The sequence below is a fragment of the Xenopus tropicalis genome, chromosome 4 (assembly GCF_000004195.4).
Source record: "Xenopus tropicalis strain Nigerian chromosome 4, UCB_Xtro_10.0, whole genome shotgun sequence".
Taxonomy (NCBI): domain Eukaryota; kingdom Metazoa; phylum Chordata; class Amphibia; order Anura; family Pipidae; genus Xenopus; species Xenopus tropicalis.
Window position 1 is genome coordinate 124,674,903 of NC_030680.2, and position 14,551 is coordinate 124,689,453.

The 14,551-nt window shown below is 39.6% G+C and overlaps 2 protein-coding genes across 4 annotated transcripts; one reads left to right on the forward strand and one right to left on the reverse strand.

Annotated features, from left to right (window-relative positions):
* Positions 1–267: 267 nt before the first annotated feature.
* fancd2os (FANCD2 opposite strand) lies at positions 268–1,021 on the reverse strand. The gene is given in 2 exon segments (NM_001097248.1): positions 268–813; positions 976–1,021. A coding segment is annotated over 1 exon segment (522 nt). The 5' UTR covers positions 806–813; positions 976–1,021; the 3' UTR covers positions 268–283.
* A 2,375-nt stretch (positions 1,022–3,396) lies between these two features.
* emc3 (ER membrane protein complex subunit 3) lies at positions 3,397–12,354 on the forward strand. Of its 3 annotated transcripts, none has more exons than XM_012961145.2 (9): positions 3,397–3,554; positions 4,488–4,656; positions 5,345–5,402; positions 5,968–6,061; positions 6,704–6,808; positions 7,677–7,758; positions 9,046–9,125; positions 9,716–9,798; positions 10,872–12,354. In XM_012961145.2, the coding sequence occupies exons 2-9, from the start codon at positions 4,502–4,504 to the stop codon at positions 10,998–11,000; spliced, it is 786 nt and encodes a 261-aa protein (XP_012816599.1). In that variant the 5' UTR covers positions 3,397–3,554; positions 4,488–4,501; the 3' UTR covers positions 11,001–12,354.
* The last annotated feature ends 2,197 nt before the right edge of the window (positions 12,355–14,551 follow it).

Here is a 14,551-nt window from a genome sequence, read left to right on the forward strand (position 1 = left end):
AGGAACACTTACTTAGTAATCTAGATATTCTTGGAACTATGACAGACATCGTGGTGGGGAAAACCAAATACAGTGGGAGTTTATACGCTAGTGAGACAAAGCTAAAATATCATTTTATTTGGTTTACTTTTCCTTTACATATCCTTTCTAAATTAATATGTATTGCACAAGCATGTTCTATGAAATAATCCTGCTTGCTGTGTCAATGATGTAGATCTGGTTATAAGAGCAACATCCGGAATAATATAGAAACCAGCACTAGAGGTATGGATTATTGAGAATTTTATTTTGAGTGCTGCAAGACAAAAGAACATTTCTTATAGATGGCATAAAGCAGCAGAATAGATCGCAGTAATTTCTTGCATATATCGATGGCTATTTCTGTTTGTTCTTCTTTGAGCCCTTCTGGCCACGTATTTTTCGGAATGATGACCCTGGAGAAGGCTGACTTTTCAGACACTCGGAAGGAGCCAGTCCTCTTAGGAGGCTGACTAGTGACCATTCTCCCGAGCACTATATCCAAGCCAATTAGCCTCACTGGCTGCGGCTTCAGAATTTTGCTCTGTATGTTTTTCGGATGCATTACGTGACGTGCAAAGTTTGGGCTGTGTCCTGCCTTTATTACCTTGTCTTGATTGATGTGAATCTCATGGAAGCAGGCCTGCATTTCCACATCTGCTGTGTACACAGAGCTCCATTCTCCCCTAAAGGGGTGTTTGGAGAACTTTTGTGGAGTTGCCTGCCTTAACCACTGTAAATTATCATCCAGTGGGGACCATGGAGACCAGAGTTGATATGTTGCCATTATAACATCTGAAAGAAATGAAGATACGCAGGGTTGTTGTGGCCCAGCAGGCATATATACATATGAAAACATTGAAATATTACCCCCCCAACCCCCCAGAAAAAAAGCTTAATCTAGGCTTCTTTCTTATTAAAGGAGAAAGTAAAATGATAAACCAGAGATTTACTAACCAAAAAATTCACCCAGTTCAGCAGTTAATGTTTGGCTGCTCCTTTCCCGTGTAACACATGAAATGTGCCAGTTATGACAGGTGACAACTTTGGCAGTTGATAGGGAGCCACAGCTTTGGTATTGGTTGGACCTCTCAACGGAATTCTGCTTCTCAACATTTGACTTAGGGAAAAATATTTACAGTCCTCCACCCAAAAACTGATTGATTTGCCTAATGAAATAAATGTGATTCTAAGCAGCTTTCTAGTATATATTCTTTAACATTTTTAAATGGGTAGTTCGCCTTTAGTTACATTTCTGTATGTTATACAATTCCTTATTCCTAGCAACTTTGCAATTCGTTTTCATTATTTTCATCATTTTATTTTATATTCTTATAGTTTTTGAATATTTTGCTTTTCTCTTCTGCGTCTTTCCAGCTTTCAAATGGGGGTCACTGACCCTAGCAGCCAAAAACTATTGCTTTGTGAGTCTACAATTTTATTGCTATTGTCCATTTCTATTACTTATCTTTCTATACAAGCCCTCTACTGTTCATATTCCCATTTCTTGTTCGAGCCACTGCCTGGTTGCTAGGGTAAATAAGATCCTAGCAACCATATAAAATGAAGACCAGTTGCAAATTGTCTCAGAATGTCAATGTCTACAAAGTAAATTTAAAGGTGAGCTAACACTGTAATGGTATTAAATTATTTATAAATGTGTTTGTGGCCGAAGGCACTGATTTCGATAGCAGTTACATTTATAAATAACTTTAAAGCCAAGTAAATGTAAATTAACGTATAATGGAAAGGTGCTTAGAACTGCAATTTCTTTCACCTTCCTTGAAGGCCAGATGACATGACAAGGGAAATGGAAGAAATGTGTGGGCCCTGTCACTTTTCTAGTCTGCCCGGTGTTGTATCTGCACTAATTAGAGGCATAAGATAACCAGATTGTCTTGAATAGTGGACAATACTACCATACTTAGTACATACAGGGCAATTTTAAAACACATACTTATAGGATAAATGTCTTTAAAATAGAAATTATTCAAATGTAGAAGTAACACTGATATGTTCCTAGTGATAACAGAAACAGAGTTACCAAAAACACCCTTTCCCCCCTACATTTCTAACCCCCTAGCCTAGGTCATCTTTACTTCAGTGTTCATGGAAAGCCTAGTCTGCTAGTCACTTTGGTTTGGGGATTGTACATTCTTGGCATTAAACTATGAGACTTTTTTCATTTTCACCACATTCTGCACAAACCAACACACACTCCCTATAACTACTGGACTCTTCGCACTGCAATCCTCACTGCACAATTTCAAATATTTCATTGCATTTTTTTATTGTAAATACTTGTACCTTTATTGCACACTTTTATTATATTTAATATTTGTATTTATTTTTTTTTGTCTATGTAAAGTTGGGAGGAACACGGGTCAAAAAAATTTCATTACAGTAATGATGCTTCATTGTTATTTGTATATGACAATAAACTTGAAACTACACATGCACTAGGATCTACAGCTGGCAAGGTGCCTACAATAAGCTGGGCAGTAGTGCCATCATGCAGTACCCAGTGCCATCAATGACAATTTAAGGTACCAATGGACCCAAGGTCTTAATGTTGGGTCCTTTGCATAACCCAAAGAAATTTGTGATAATATTTATATATACATTTTTATATATAAAGCAGGTAATCTGTGTTTTCCTAAACAAAAGTATGGTATGGTGTCACCTCCATGGACCAACAGCCATCGGAATTTCTATTCTAAACCATAACAAAATGTGAAAAATTCAGTCTTTTATAAAGACCTTAAAAATATTAAGCCTCAGTGGATTAAAATGAGAGGTCTGCCATTTATGGGGATGCATCACTTATGTCAGATAAAAAGTCTGGTAGTGAACCCTGGGCAAATGCCCCTTTTTTGCCCATTTATTAAAATGGCCCTGCCTAAAAGTTAATGGGCCCTTGTGCAACAATTTGATCTGGGGCCACTTTGCAGCTCACCAAAAATGACCCATTCCACAGCATTATCCCTCAGCCCCTGTTACTAGTCTGTAAAGTAAAACAGCAGCCACAATCCTGTTACCATCTCATTCACCCTACACTTAAGGTCAGATTCAGGGGCCATATAATGTGCATAGCCCTTTGTGTCGGGAGGGTTAGGGGTTCCCAGGTTTACTTTATTTAATGAAAAAACATAATTCTAGTGTACGTGGATGGGGTTCAAAAATACATCGAGAATCTTTGTTCCTCGGCTTTCGTATGCAACAATAACAGCAGCACTTTCCGCTAACAGTAGGGGATTTGCCAAACATAAAAATGGCTGCCAAGAACCCGGCATATGGATCTCATCGCCATGGTTACAGCCGGTGCTCTACAAAGGCTCCGTTCCTTAATCATGCGATTGGCCATTGGTTGTTGGGATGCTCTGAGACGCTTATCATTGGGTAGTGCTTCACTGACAGCTCCAGCAGCCAATGATTCTCAAGAGATATGGAGCATCTGCCCAATCTGGGTGGAGGTCCCTTAGTCGGTGAGGGGGAAGTGGTTCAGTGGATTTACGCATCTCGGATTTTCGGATAAGGTGAGAAAAGGCCACCGCTTGCTATTTCTTATAACTGAGAGAATAACGCTGCCGCTATTCCCAGATAGTCAGCCCTGTGGGAGAAAGTGTATGTCATAGCGGATATTCATTGTAGGAAGGGTGGGGTATAGTATCTTATGTATTCTAATAGCAGCGCATGTATGCGATACTGCACCTTGTGTTGGGGGATATTCACCCGAAAGCCTTTTTGGCATAATGAAACAAAATGTCATTTTAAGCAAATTTTAGTATATATTATAGAAGTGGTTTAAACGTATGTGTAATTGCGAGAACTATTTGTGTATCCCTTTCTGTTCTTTGGTTCTGACTCCTGAAACAATATAGCAGATGCCAGCTGATTGCCATACCCGGAGGGGGACTGAATTCTGCTACATTGTTTTACCAGTCAGAGCTGCTTTCAGCTGCAATCACATTCACAAACATGTTTCATACATATAGGAAAGTCCTCTGTTAGGGGGGCAGCTGCTCATACATGGGCATAAGCTACACAGCCCAGCAATAATAAGCCAAGGGGCATTTGCTTTGTACAACAGAAGGGAGGCAGAGAGGATATTATTTTCATGGAGTGTTGTAGGGCAAGGATAGGACAGGTATTTGCCTGGATCCCCATACATGCCCAGCATGCAGGCAGCTCAGCTCTTTATCCCACAATCTTTGTGGACTTTACTGTTACCATAAAGGCTAGCATCTCTCTCTGGGGGCATAGAGCAGCAAGGCAACAGCTATCTATGTTTAGGGATAAAGCTGGCAGCAAGTGAGCCATTGGTTCTGTCTGTGTGTAATGTGCTGAAGTGAGTGAGCACTTATCTATTTATATATAATTTACTATAATGCATAATCATATTATTATATTGCCAATATATTAATTGTTATTATCTTTAAGTGACCATGCAGTGGTTTCTGTTGGTACAGGCCCTGAAGCAGACATGGCTGAGCCAGAGCTGTTGCTGGATTCCAACATTCGACTTTGGGTCGTCCTCCCCATCGTATTCATAACGTTTTTTGTAGGAATGATCAGACATTATGTTTCTATTCTGCTTCAGAGTGACAAAAAGCTGACACAGGAACAAGTGTCAGACAGGTATGTTCCAATAAGCACGTCGTACTCCATATCAGGCCCGGACAGGCAATCTGTGGATTCTGGCAAATGCCAAAGGGGCTGCTGTAAGATCCAAATATTAGCCCCCCCCCCCCCCCTTCCCCCCCAGTGATTGTAATCGCTTACCCGATACTGGTCCACTGGACCCAAGTGGGTACTTACTTCCTTTTCAGCCTCCACAAAACTCAGAGAGGGCTCTAAACAGGTGCTTTAGGAAAGTAGCTGCCATTTCCAAGTTCTGCACAGCAAAGCTGAGTTACAGGTACTGGCGAGAGACACTGACAAATTATCTGCTGCTAGCCTTAAATCTACTTGGCATATCGATCTTATGAACTAATTAGGAGGCATACTTATATCTACTTTAGATTCATTTTTAAATCATAGCCAAGTAAGAGAATGTAAAATAAGCACAACAGTTTATTTCATAGTTGTAGTTTTTTTCTGCTGGATTCTGTCCTTTTGCTGGCTATAATGAGGCGCTCACATGTAGCTTACCAATGCCTCCGGAATTAGTATAATCCACAAACATTGCAAGTTTGTTAGCCCAGAGGAAGTGCTAAGGAGCTGATGTGTAGAAACACATCCATGTCAGTTTTTGAAGATGCAGAGGGAAAATGTATAGAGAAAAGTTAAATAAATGAATATTTTCCTTCTCTTTTCTTTTTACCAGTCAGGTTCTTATTCGTAGCAGAGTCCTTAGAGAGAATGGCAAATACATTTCAAAACAGGTACGTGGCAAGTGTACTTGTGATCTGCAATATGAGTCTATTCATAATAACTACTCTGTACTGAATTGCATGGACTTTCCCAGGTTTATATTTTTTGTGGATCCTTTTAACTGACACGGCTTGTATATTTGGACTTCACTGCTTCATGGGCCTCCATTTTTACTAAGGTCCTTAAAAGTGTCGAATTTTGAATCTAACTTAATTCTCTTAATTAAAGAGTGTGTCTTTAATAATAAAATATTATTATATACTGTGTTTACAATGTAGCAGAAGTCAGGTCTCCTCCAGGCCTGCTAATCAGCTGGTTTCTGCTACATTGCTTCCGGAGAAACATAATTGCAGAAAACATAAAAAGTCAGACAGAGGCTTCTTTCTATTGCAGTTACATTAAAAGCTTCACATTAGCAAAAGGTGAACGTAAATGTCTATTTGTTATTTTTATAAAGTCATGAGTTCTGCATGTGCAGTCATGTGACCTTATATAAAGATAAAAATATGTTTTTTCAGTGACTCAAAATATGCTCCGTTTCCATTTTTCTGACCCCATATTTTTTTGCTGTTCCAGTCATTCCTAATGAGGAAATTCTTTTTCAATAATTCAGAAGATGGATTTTTCAAAAAGACCAAGAGGAAGGTGGTGCCCCCCTCCCCAATGACAGGTACTGCATCATTTATGATTTGGCTTGATTTAGGATGCTCACATGGCAATATGGTAATATGACAATTACATCAAATGGTTAATATGGAAACTAAAAAGATCTAGATTGAATATTGCCAGAACCCTACCAAGTGACTTTGGGCTGAATGAAATATTACTTGGCCCAACTCTCCACTAACCAGGGCCAGGAACTAAGGGTAGGCAGAAGAGGCACTAGGGCGCAAAGCCCAGCGGTGCCAAGCACATAACTTTTCTGCCCCAACCCTTTTCTGGCTCTACTGTCTGGTCTGTAGTTCCCACTCCTCCCCTGGCCCCCCAATCACCACTCGTTAATTAGTGCTGGTAGAGAGAATATCGCAGTGCTGTTAGGGGGGAGGAGCGGGAGGGAGTGCTATGAGCAGGGGGCCGTGACGATCTGGGTCCCGTTTGGCCCGGCGCAGGATATCAAAGTGCTGTTAGAGTGGGAGAGTGGGATGGAGGATGACAAGCAATGGGGGGGGCGTGGTGATCTGGATCCTGCCATGGGCACATCAAAGGTTTGGCCTGGCACTGCCACTAACTCAGCCCGCCCTGGTCGTTCCCTCACTCTTAGGTACTTGAGGTACTTACTGAATTTTATTTAAAACAATTTTATTCTTTTTAGATCCCACAATGTTAACAGACATGATGAAAGGAAATGTGACCAACGTGCTTCCTATGATCCTCATTGGTGGATGGATCAACATGACTTTCTCTGGGTTTGTGACAAGTAAGAAAAAAGTCTTTGTGTTTACATGGTAAAGTCACTGGGGGGTTCTAAATGTTAGTTACCTCCCACTGCTAATAATCACTTACTTGGTGCTCTTCTTTTCTATGGCTCAGGCTGGGTTTACATGCACAGCGAAGTGAAAAGCAAATGGGCACCCAGACCAGGCTCTATAAAAGATACAGGAAGAAAAAGAGCATAGAGTTGTGATTCTTCTACAGAAGTACAGAAGCACTGGCCTGGGGTCTCGGGTAAGTAATTATAATCGCTGCGGGGGCTCAAAATGTTAGGCACCCCAGTGACTATAATCACTTACCTGAGACCCCATGCCAGTTTTCCTATTCAATGGAAACTGCACTACTGCTATATCTTTCTTTTTTTTTTTAAATAAATAAAAATAATAAAAGTAATATATATTATACCTTTTCTTCTCATTTAAAGAGACATCAAAACTAAGTTACAAGAGTTGGCTTTTTCTTATTACTGTAATGTAAAATATTCTACAGTATATGTAATTATTAACTATCCGAATACAGCTGTTACCTGGCAGACCTTGTTTCCTGCCTAAACAGTTACTATAGGGCTACATGGATTCTGTAGAATGGAGACTTCATCCTTTAGTGAATAATTCACTAATAAGTCAGTCAGTCACTAATTTGCAAATATAGTCAGTCATTGATCAGTTTTGTGTAGTTAGTTAACAATGATAAAATGTGTGCAGTGGGTAAAATCAAAGGAGCCCTCCTATTCCTGAAATTCTGATTCTGATTATATATCTGTGAATGTTATCTGTAGCTCCTAATTTGATTAAAGTTATAGAGTAAATTATGTGATTGTTCTTACTAAATGTGTCTTTGTATCGTTTATTTAGCAAAGGTACCTTTTCCCTTGACTTTGCGCTTCAAACCAATGCTGCAGCAGGGGATAGAGCTCCTGTCACTGGATGCCTCCTGGTAAGAAATTGAGCACCCATTTGTCAAAAGTTATTGTTGGCAACAAGAGACGTCTGCACTCAGAAGACATATTTATGTCTGAGTGTTGTTGTATAGCTTAATGCAGTGATCCCCAACCAATGACTCGGGGGGCAACATGTTGCTCACAACCACTTGGATGTTGCTTCCCGTGGCCTCAAAAGCAGGCGCTTTTTTTTTTGAATTCCAGTCTTGGAGACGCATTTTGGTTGCATAAAAACCAGGTGTACTGCCAAACAGAGCCTTCTGTAGGCTGCCAGTCTACATAGAGGCTACCATATAACCAATCGCAGTCCTTATTTGGCACACCTGGGAACTTTTTTCATGCGTGTGTTATTACATTTGAATGTGGCTCACAGGTAAAAAGGGTTCGGGAACTCTGGCCTATCTGATACAAGTAACTATTTCATTATTTAGCTTCTTAACCTGTGGTTGCGACACAAAAATTGATCACCGTGCTGTAAAAGGTGGGTCACCAGGATCCACTATAATATACCAACATTCTTTCCTACAATAGACTGTAGTCACTTTAGGGGATATATAATTTCACCGTAAGGAAAATTCACTATCAGTGACATGGCTGCTAGTACTTAAAGCAAACTTGTTTGTGATTTGGATTCTAAAAAAAATGTAAAAAACACAAAAGGCAGGGGTGTCAGTTACCTGCAAAGTAAGTGCTTAGGTGTTTCTGCGGCAGTTTCTGGAGAGGGTTAACTACACTTCCCTCTACTACAGTGATGCTGAGTTTTGCAGAAGTGGATGTGAGTTAGGTTTCAGCCATAAATGCCCCGGTGAATGCGTTTGGGCTGAAAGTGCTCACACCTGCACTTACACACTTGCATTCCATTCATAAGGCTAAAAATCTCACTGTGTGCTATATTATGGAATAAATGCTAGTTACACCAGATGTTTGGGTTTTTGGTTGCCATTCTTATTGCATTTTATCTTTCATAAATTAACTGTGAAAATTGCCATGTAGCACTAGCATCTGTGCATTAGAGAGCAAGTTTCTATGGTGGTATGAAATGGCAACCAGTCAGTAACACCTTCATAAAAGTTTGGGACGTCAAACCGAGGAAATGATTATTAATGTACCTTCTTTCTATTAGATGTATAAAAAGAGGAAAATTAAGAATGTATATAGTCCCTTAAGGAATAAAGAAAAGCAAGGAGAAATATCATTTGTATCTGTCTCTGTACAGTAGTGGCTGATATGAATTGACTGTAATCCAGGCCTGTTTTGCTGTAAGTTGTCTGTTTGCTTTGCAGGGTAAGTTCAGCTTCCTGGTACTTCCTAAATGTATTTGGGCTGAGAAGCATTTATTCGCTGATTCTGGGACAGGATAACGGTAATATAATAAAGTTATTTTGCTTCTATTTTGCATTTAAAAAATTTGTTTCAATCCATTTTCTCTTCTGGATGCATGGTTTGTTTGCACAAAATTTTTTTTTCATGTAGCGTAGAGTAACATAGCCTCGGCTGCTGGGATTGGGGGGAATATCACTCCTACTTACAGCGCAGCAGTAAAGTGTGACTGAAGTTTATCAGAGCACAGGTCACATGGCTGTGGCACTCTGGGAAATGAAGAATATGGCTAGAAATGTCATAATGAATTATAAAAAAAAACTCTGTTTGTGGTTTTAAAAACAGATTCCAATGCAGGATTCTGCTAGAGATGCTCTATTAACTGATGTGCTTTGAAAAAAACTTTTCCCATGACAGTATTCCTTTAATTAACAGCCTACTTCCATCTTCAATTTTGGGCTTCACCTGTTTACTGAAAATAATGCAGTTTCCTGATTTGTACATTCTAGTACTGTATAAATATTTTTAGGTTGAGGAAATCACTAAAAAGATACTGAATTAAAAGCTTTTTAGATCATGGTAACTGTTATTGAGTATTGATTTTTATTTATTTTTTATGCTTTTGACTTCCAGCTGCAGATCAGTCGCGAGTGATGCAGGAACAGATGACCGGGGCAGCCATGGCAATGCCAGCAGACACCAACAAGGCTTTTAAGGTATGAAACAGAGCTGTTTTTAACCTGGGCCTCATTGGAAAGCTGGTTATATTAGAATTTCTAAAGCACTGTTAATACCAAAATATTGATTGAGTGATGTGAGTATAACAAAACCTGCAGTAGGTTTTAAACATTAAGGGGGTTGTGTAATAAAAGACACTATGGGGCCGATTTACTAATCCACGAACAGATCGAAAGCATCCGAATGCGTTTTTTTGTAATGATCGGTATTTCGGTTTTTTCGTAGCTGTTACGACTTGCATGAATTGTCGCAACTTTTTCATAGCCATCGGAAAATCGGAAAGGTTTGCCCGGCGTTTACTAGCACTCAATACGAAAAAGTCGCAACAATTCGCGCAAGTCGTAACGGCTACGAAAAAGTCGCGACAATCCGCGCAAGTCGTAACAGCTACGAAAAAGTCACGACTATTTGCGCAAGTCATAATAGCAACGAAAAAGTCACGACAATCCGCGCAAGTAGTAACGGCTACGAAAAAGTCGCAATAATTCGCGCAAGTCGTAACGGCTACGAAAAAGTTGCGACAATTTGCAAGTCCTAATGGCAACAAAAAAGTTGCGACAATTCACGAAAAAGTTGCAACGGCGGCGAAAAAATACGAAAAAGTCGTTTCCAATGCGATTTTTTTCCCATTCGGGATTCGGATTCGTGAATTAGTAAATCAGCCCCTATGTTTGCTCAAATGCAGTAATCAAACCAATCGACAGGTAGCATTTACTAGTCACCTATTTGAAGGCAGACATCTTATTGATTACTATAGGTTACTGCACATGAGCAAACTTAGTGCCTTTTATTATATATAGGGGTTAGTTATATAATATGGAGCTGGAGACATCCAAATAATAGTCGTAGTATGGTGCGCATGTAGGAAGTCCACTTGTAAGGGCCTAATTTATTATAGTGGGGCAAGGTGCGTGATTTGTTTTCCTCCAAAACAACATAGAAGGACCTTGATGGACCTGTGCATTGCTTAGACTCGCCAACTATATTGCTGACTTCAGTGCTGTAATCCAAACCCAGTTTAAAACCAGGATATGTTAATAATTTTCCTCAGACGGAGTGGGAAGCTCTTGAACTGACGGATCACCAGTGGGCACTAGAAGATTTAGAAGAAGATCTCATGTCTAAAGATCTAAACCTTGAGGGCATGTTCAAGAAAGAAGTTCAGACATCTATCTTCTGAAGACTGGGCTCTAGAATCTGGTTCTAGATGGAAGGTGTTTACATTATTTTCAATGTTTACTGTCCTGTAAAAGGTGCATTGCTGATTCAGCAGCATTTATTAGGTGTACAGTAGATACATTTCTATCCACCATAGACTATCCTTTTCAAAGATCTTAATGACATTTCCAGTAAAAACTAGCTAGAGATGCTGGGAGTTGAAGTCATGAAGAGTTAGATTGCTGACCAAGTCTCTAGCACCTAGCAATGCATCTGCAATCCTAATGTTAATTCCAGATGATAAGTAAGGCCATATTTATAAAGGTTGTGTCAAAACCAGTGCACAAATACCATTTCCAGCACTGCTATTTACACCGCTGATTGCTGTGTGCAATGTAATATCTGACAGTTATACAGCTGTGAAGCTCTGGCAATAACCATGTGTAGAAAACTTGTCCAGACACTGTCGTAGTGAGTAAAATGGCATAAGAAACTGGCGTAGCTTAGGCACTATTACTAACTGTGTCCGTTTCTATGCAACCTTTCTACAGCTGGCCATACGCAAACACATTTACTTGTATGGTGAAGTTGCCAAACAAGCAGATCTTGTGCTGGGCCGAATTGGCTCTAATGATTGGATCCTAGGGCCTAGGCAAACCCAATGGATGTGGGCCACATCAGTGCGCCAAAACTTTTCAAACCTAGCTATGTTATGGCCAGTTCTGGTAGGCTGTCAGGAGGACCCCATACTTTGTTAGAAAGTTACTGACTTGGGGGCTGAATTGGCAGCCATGAATGACCAGCTTTAGTGTCGTTTTTTTTTGCCATTCACTGACTCACTTGACTTTGTCACCTCCAACAAGAGACAACATTTTTACATATTAAAGCATAATTCTGCCACACACATGGGCGCCAGAGTTTTTACTTACTGAATTTATGTGCAAAGGGGAAGGCAGCGTTATTTTTAATGCTGTGGCTTTATAAATATGCGGTTATACTAATTTTAAGCTTTTTTTTTGTGTTTAAAATGATTACTGTCATTAGAGCACTGATATGAATCCTGTTTGTTTTCCCTCAGTCCTACTTTCACTGTGCTGTAAGCTAAACATTCTCTAATGTACAAGCAAGAGACCTCACCAAACTGCCTGATGCATTTCTGCCTGTACGTTTGTTATTGAGTTTATTAGGGGATGGGGGACTTGCTTCAGCCTGTGCCTACTGCCCAATACTCACTGCACATATACAGTATTTATTTATAGTTACATCATCTGCACTGTTTTATTTTTGAATATTTAATTTCATACCACATTTGTGTTTGTGTTTAAACTGCAATACTGGATGTTATCCTTTTTATTAAATTGTTTCTTTTCTGTTTATGTTGTTTCTTTTTTTCTGCTGTCTAAAACATACACTAATGTTCTAATGTCGTTTGTAAGGGATATTTATTCTTTTGAACCAAGCTGAAACACTGAAACCAGCTAGACCTGTGCTGAGAAGGGGACTGAAAATGTTATACAGGAACCCCAGTCTTGTGTTAGCCCTTCTGATGATAGACATAATGCTGTCTGGGACCCATTATTCACAAAGCTTTGAATTACATGAAGACTATCTCCTATAGACTCCATTTGCTAAACCTAGCAATTTGGGCATTCAGACATGTCAATAAAATGCCATTATGGATTCCCAACAAAATTACCAGCGTGGCGATTCTGTGTGGGGTATCCATATGGATTCCCAGTAAAATGATCAGAACAACGTGGCGATTCTGTGCAAGGTATCCTTGCAGCTTTTTTGCAGAAAAAATTTACATTAACATTTCGGGGGGAAATGCCATTACCCAGATATCAGGTCCTGTGAGTGGCACATACAAATTGTATCAGTATCCCTTTAAACGGGCACTATATACTTAAATACAACATGAGCCAAAATAAAAACTTCTACGGAAGATGGGTTCTGCCTTTTATTTTGGAAAAAAAACTCAATTTTTCCATCTCTCTATACATCGGTATCTCCTTGCTCCCAGCTGCTAGTCGTGTCTTAGGTTTGCAGATAAGGAGGAATCCTTATAAAGTCAGTTAAACATTGACTTATTAAAACTGCATTCTTCTCCTCCCAAAAATGAAGAACCAAAGACGTGAATAAAGGGTAAAATGAAAGTTCTTTACGCTTTGCTTTATGCACTTTTTAGTCTAACAAATAACCATAGATATATTTAATAACATCAATTAGCAGCATTCTTATTGTAATTAAGTATGGTGGCAGGTAATGGCAAAATGAGATCAGACATGAATGTGTCCTGCCTTCAGTATGTTCTGGACACTTGCTTATAATTTATAGAACAGGTTATGTTATCCCTTATAATACATGAGTGATACTCATAGTTCCCTGTATAACTCAGCCTGCAGCCTTGTGCCTTTATATGGACACAGAACCCCTCAGTGACTGTTAATATCCTTATCATTTACAGTAGGGGGTACATTATCCCTTATAATACATGAGTGATGCTCAGAGTTCCCTGTATAACTCAGCCTGCAGCCTTGTGCCTTTATATGGGCACAGAACCCCTCAGTGACTGTTAATATCCTTATCATTTACAGTAGGGGGTACATTATCCCTTATAATACATGAGTGATACTCAGAGTTCCCTGTATAACTCAGCCTGCAGCCTTGTGCCTTTATATGGGCACAGAACCCCTCAGTGACTGCTAATATCCTTATCATTTACAGTAGGGGGTACATTATCCCTTATAATACATGAGTGATACTCAGAGTTCCCTGTATAACTCAGCCTGCAGCCTTGTGCCTTTATATGATGGTAAGTTCAGTTGAGTTTTAGACTTACCAGACATTGCAATTCCTTATTGATCTGGATGAATGAGAACCTTCACAGTCATCACACTAAATGTTTCAGGCAAACATGCCCTTTATCAAGTGTACATCACCAAACACAAACCACCTTTTTCAAAGTAAACCCCCCCCCCACTCCCGCCCAGTGCCTATTGGTTTAGCAGAAATTCAAATCAAGTCAGCATAATATAGCATAGTTGTCTGAATATTTATGAGCAAATAGGAGAAAGCTGTGCTCACCACTACATTTTTTTAAACCATAAGGCTGGGTTGCAATGATGCTTTGGCCACAAGAGGTCCTCAGCACTCACCCATTATTATTATTATTAACATTATTTATAAAGCGCCAACATATTCCGCAGCGCTGTACAATAAGTGGGTTTCATACATTGGACATACAGAGTAACATAAAGCAATCAATAACTGGTACAAGAGGTGAAGAGAGCCCTGCCCAAAAGAGCTTACAATCTAAATTTAGTGGAAAGATTCCTTTCCAGGCCCACATGACCTAAATTCAGTCCATTCTAGAACTTAGCTAGTTGGAAAAGACTGATAGTAAAATCTTGGGAGTCCCCCTTTGTGTATAATTTGTACATTATGTCATTGAATCCTTTGGCAAATAGCATGTTCCCCACGAGGGGAAGTCAGCAGGTTTAGAGGGAACATCCTCTGCACATTGCACCTTAATCCAACAGGCTCTTCAGGAAAATGAATGGAATGCCCCTC

What these genes read in the sequence shown, in the direction of transcription:
- emc3 (XM_012961145.2), top strand. Translation starts at nt 4,502, where the DNA reads ATGGCTGAGCCAGAGCTGTTGCTGGATTCCAACATTCGACTTTGGGTC. An exon ending in CAGGAACAAGTGTCAGACAG is followed by an intron (nt 4,657 to 5,344) that starts GTATGTTCCAAT and finishes TCTTTTTACCAG; the next exon opens with TCAGGTTCTTATTCGTAGCA. An exon ending in GCAAATACATTTCAAAACAG is followed by an intron (nt 5,403 to 5,967) that starts GTACGTGGCAAG and finishes TTGCTGTTCCAG; the next exon opens with TCATTCCTAATGAGGAAATT.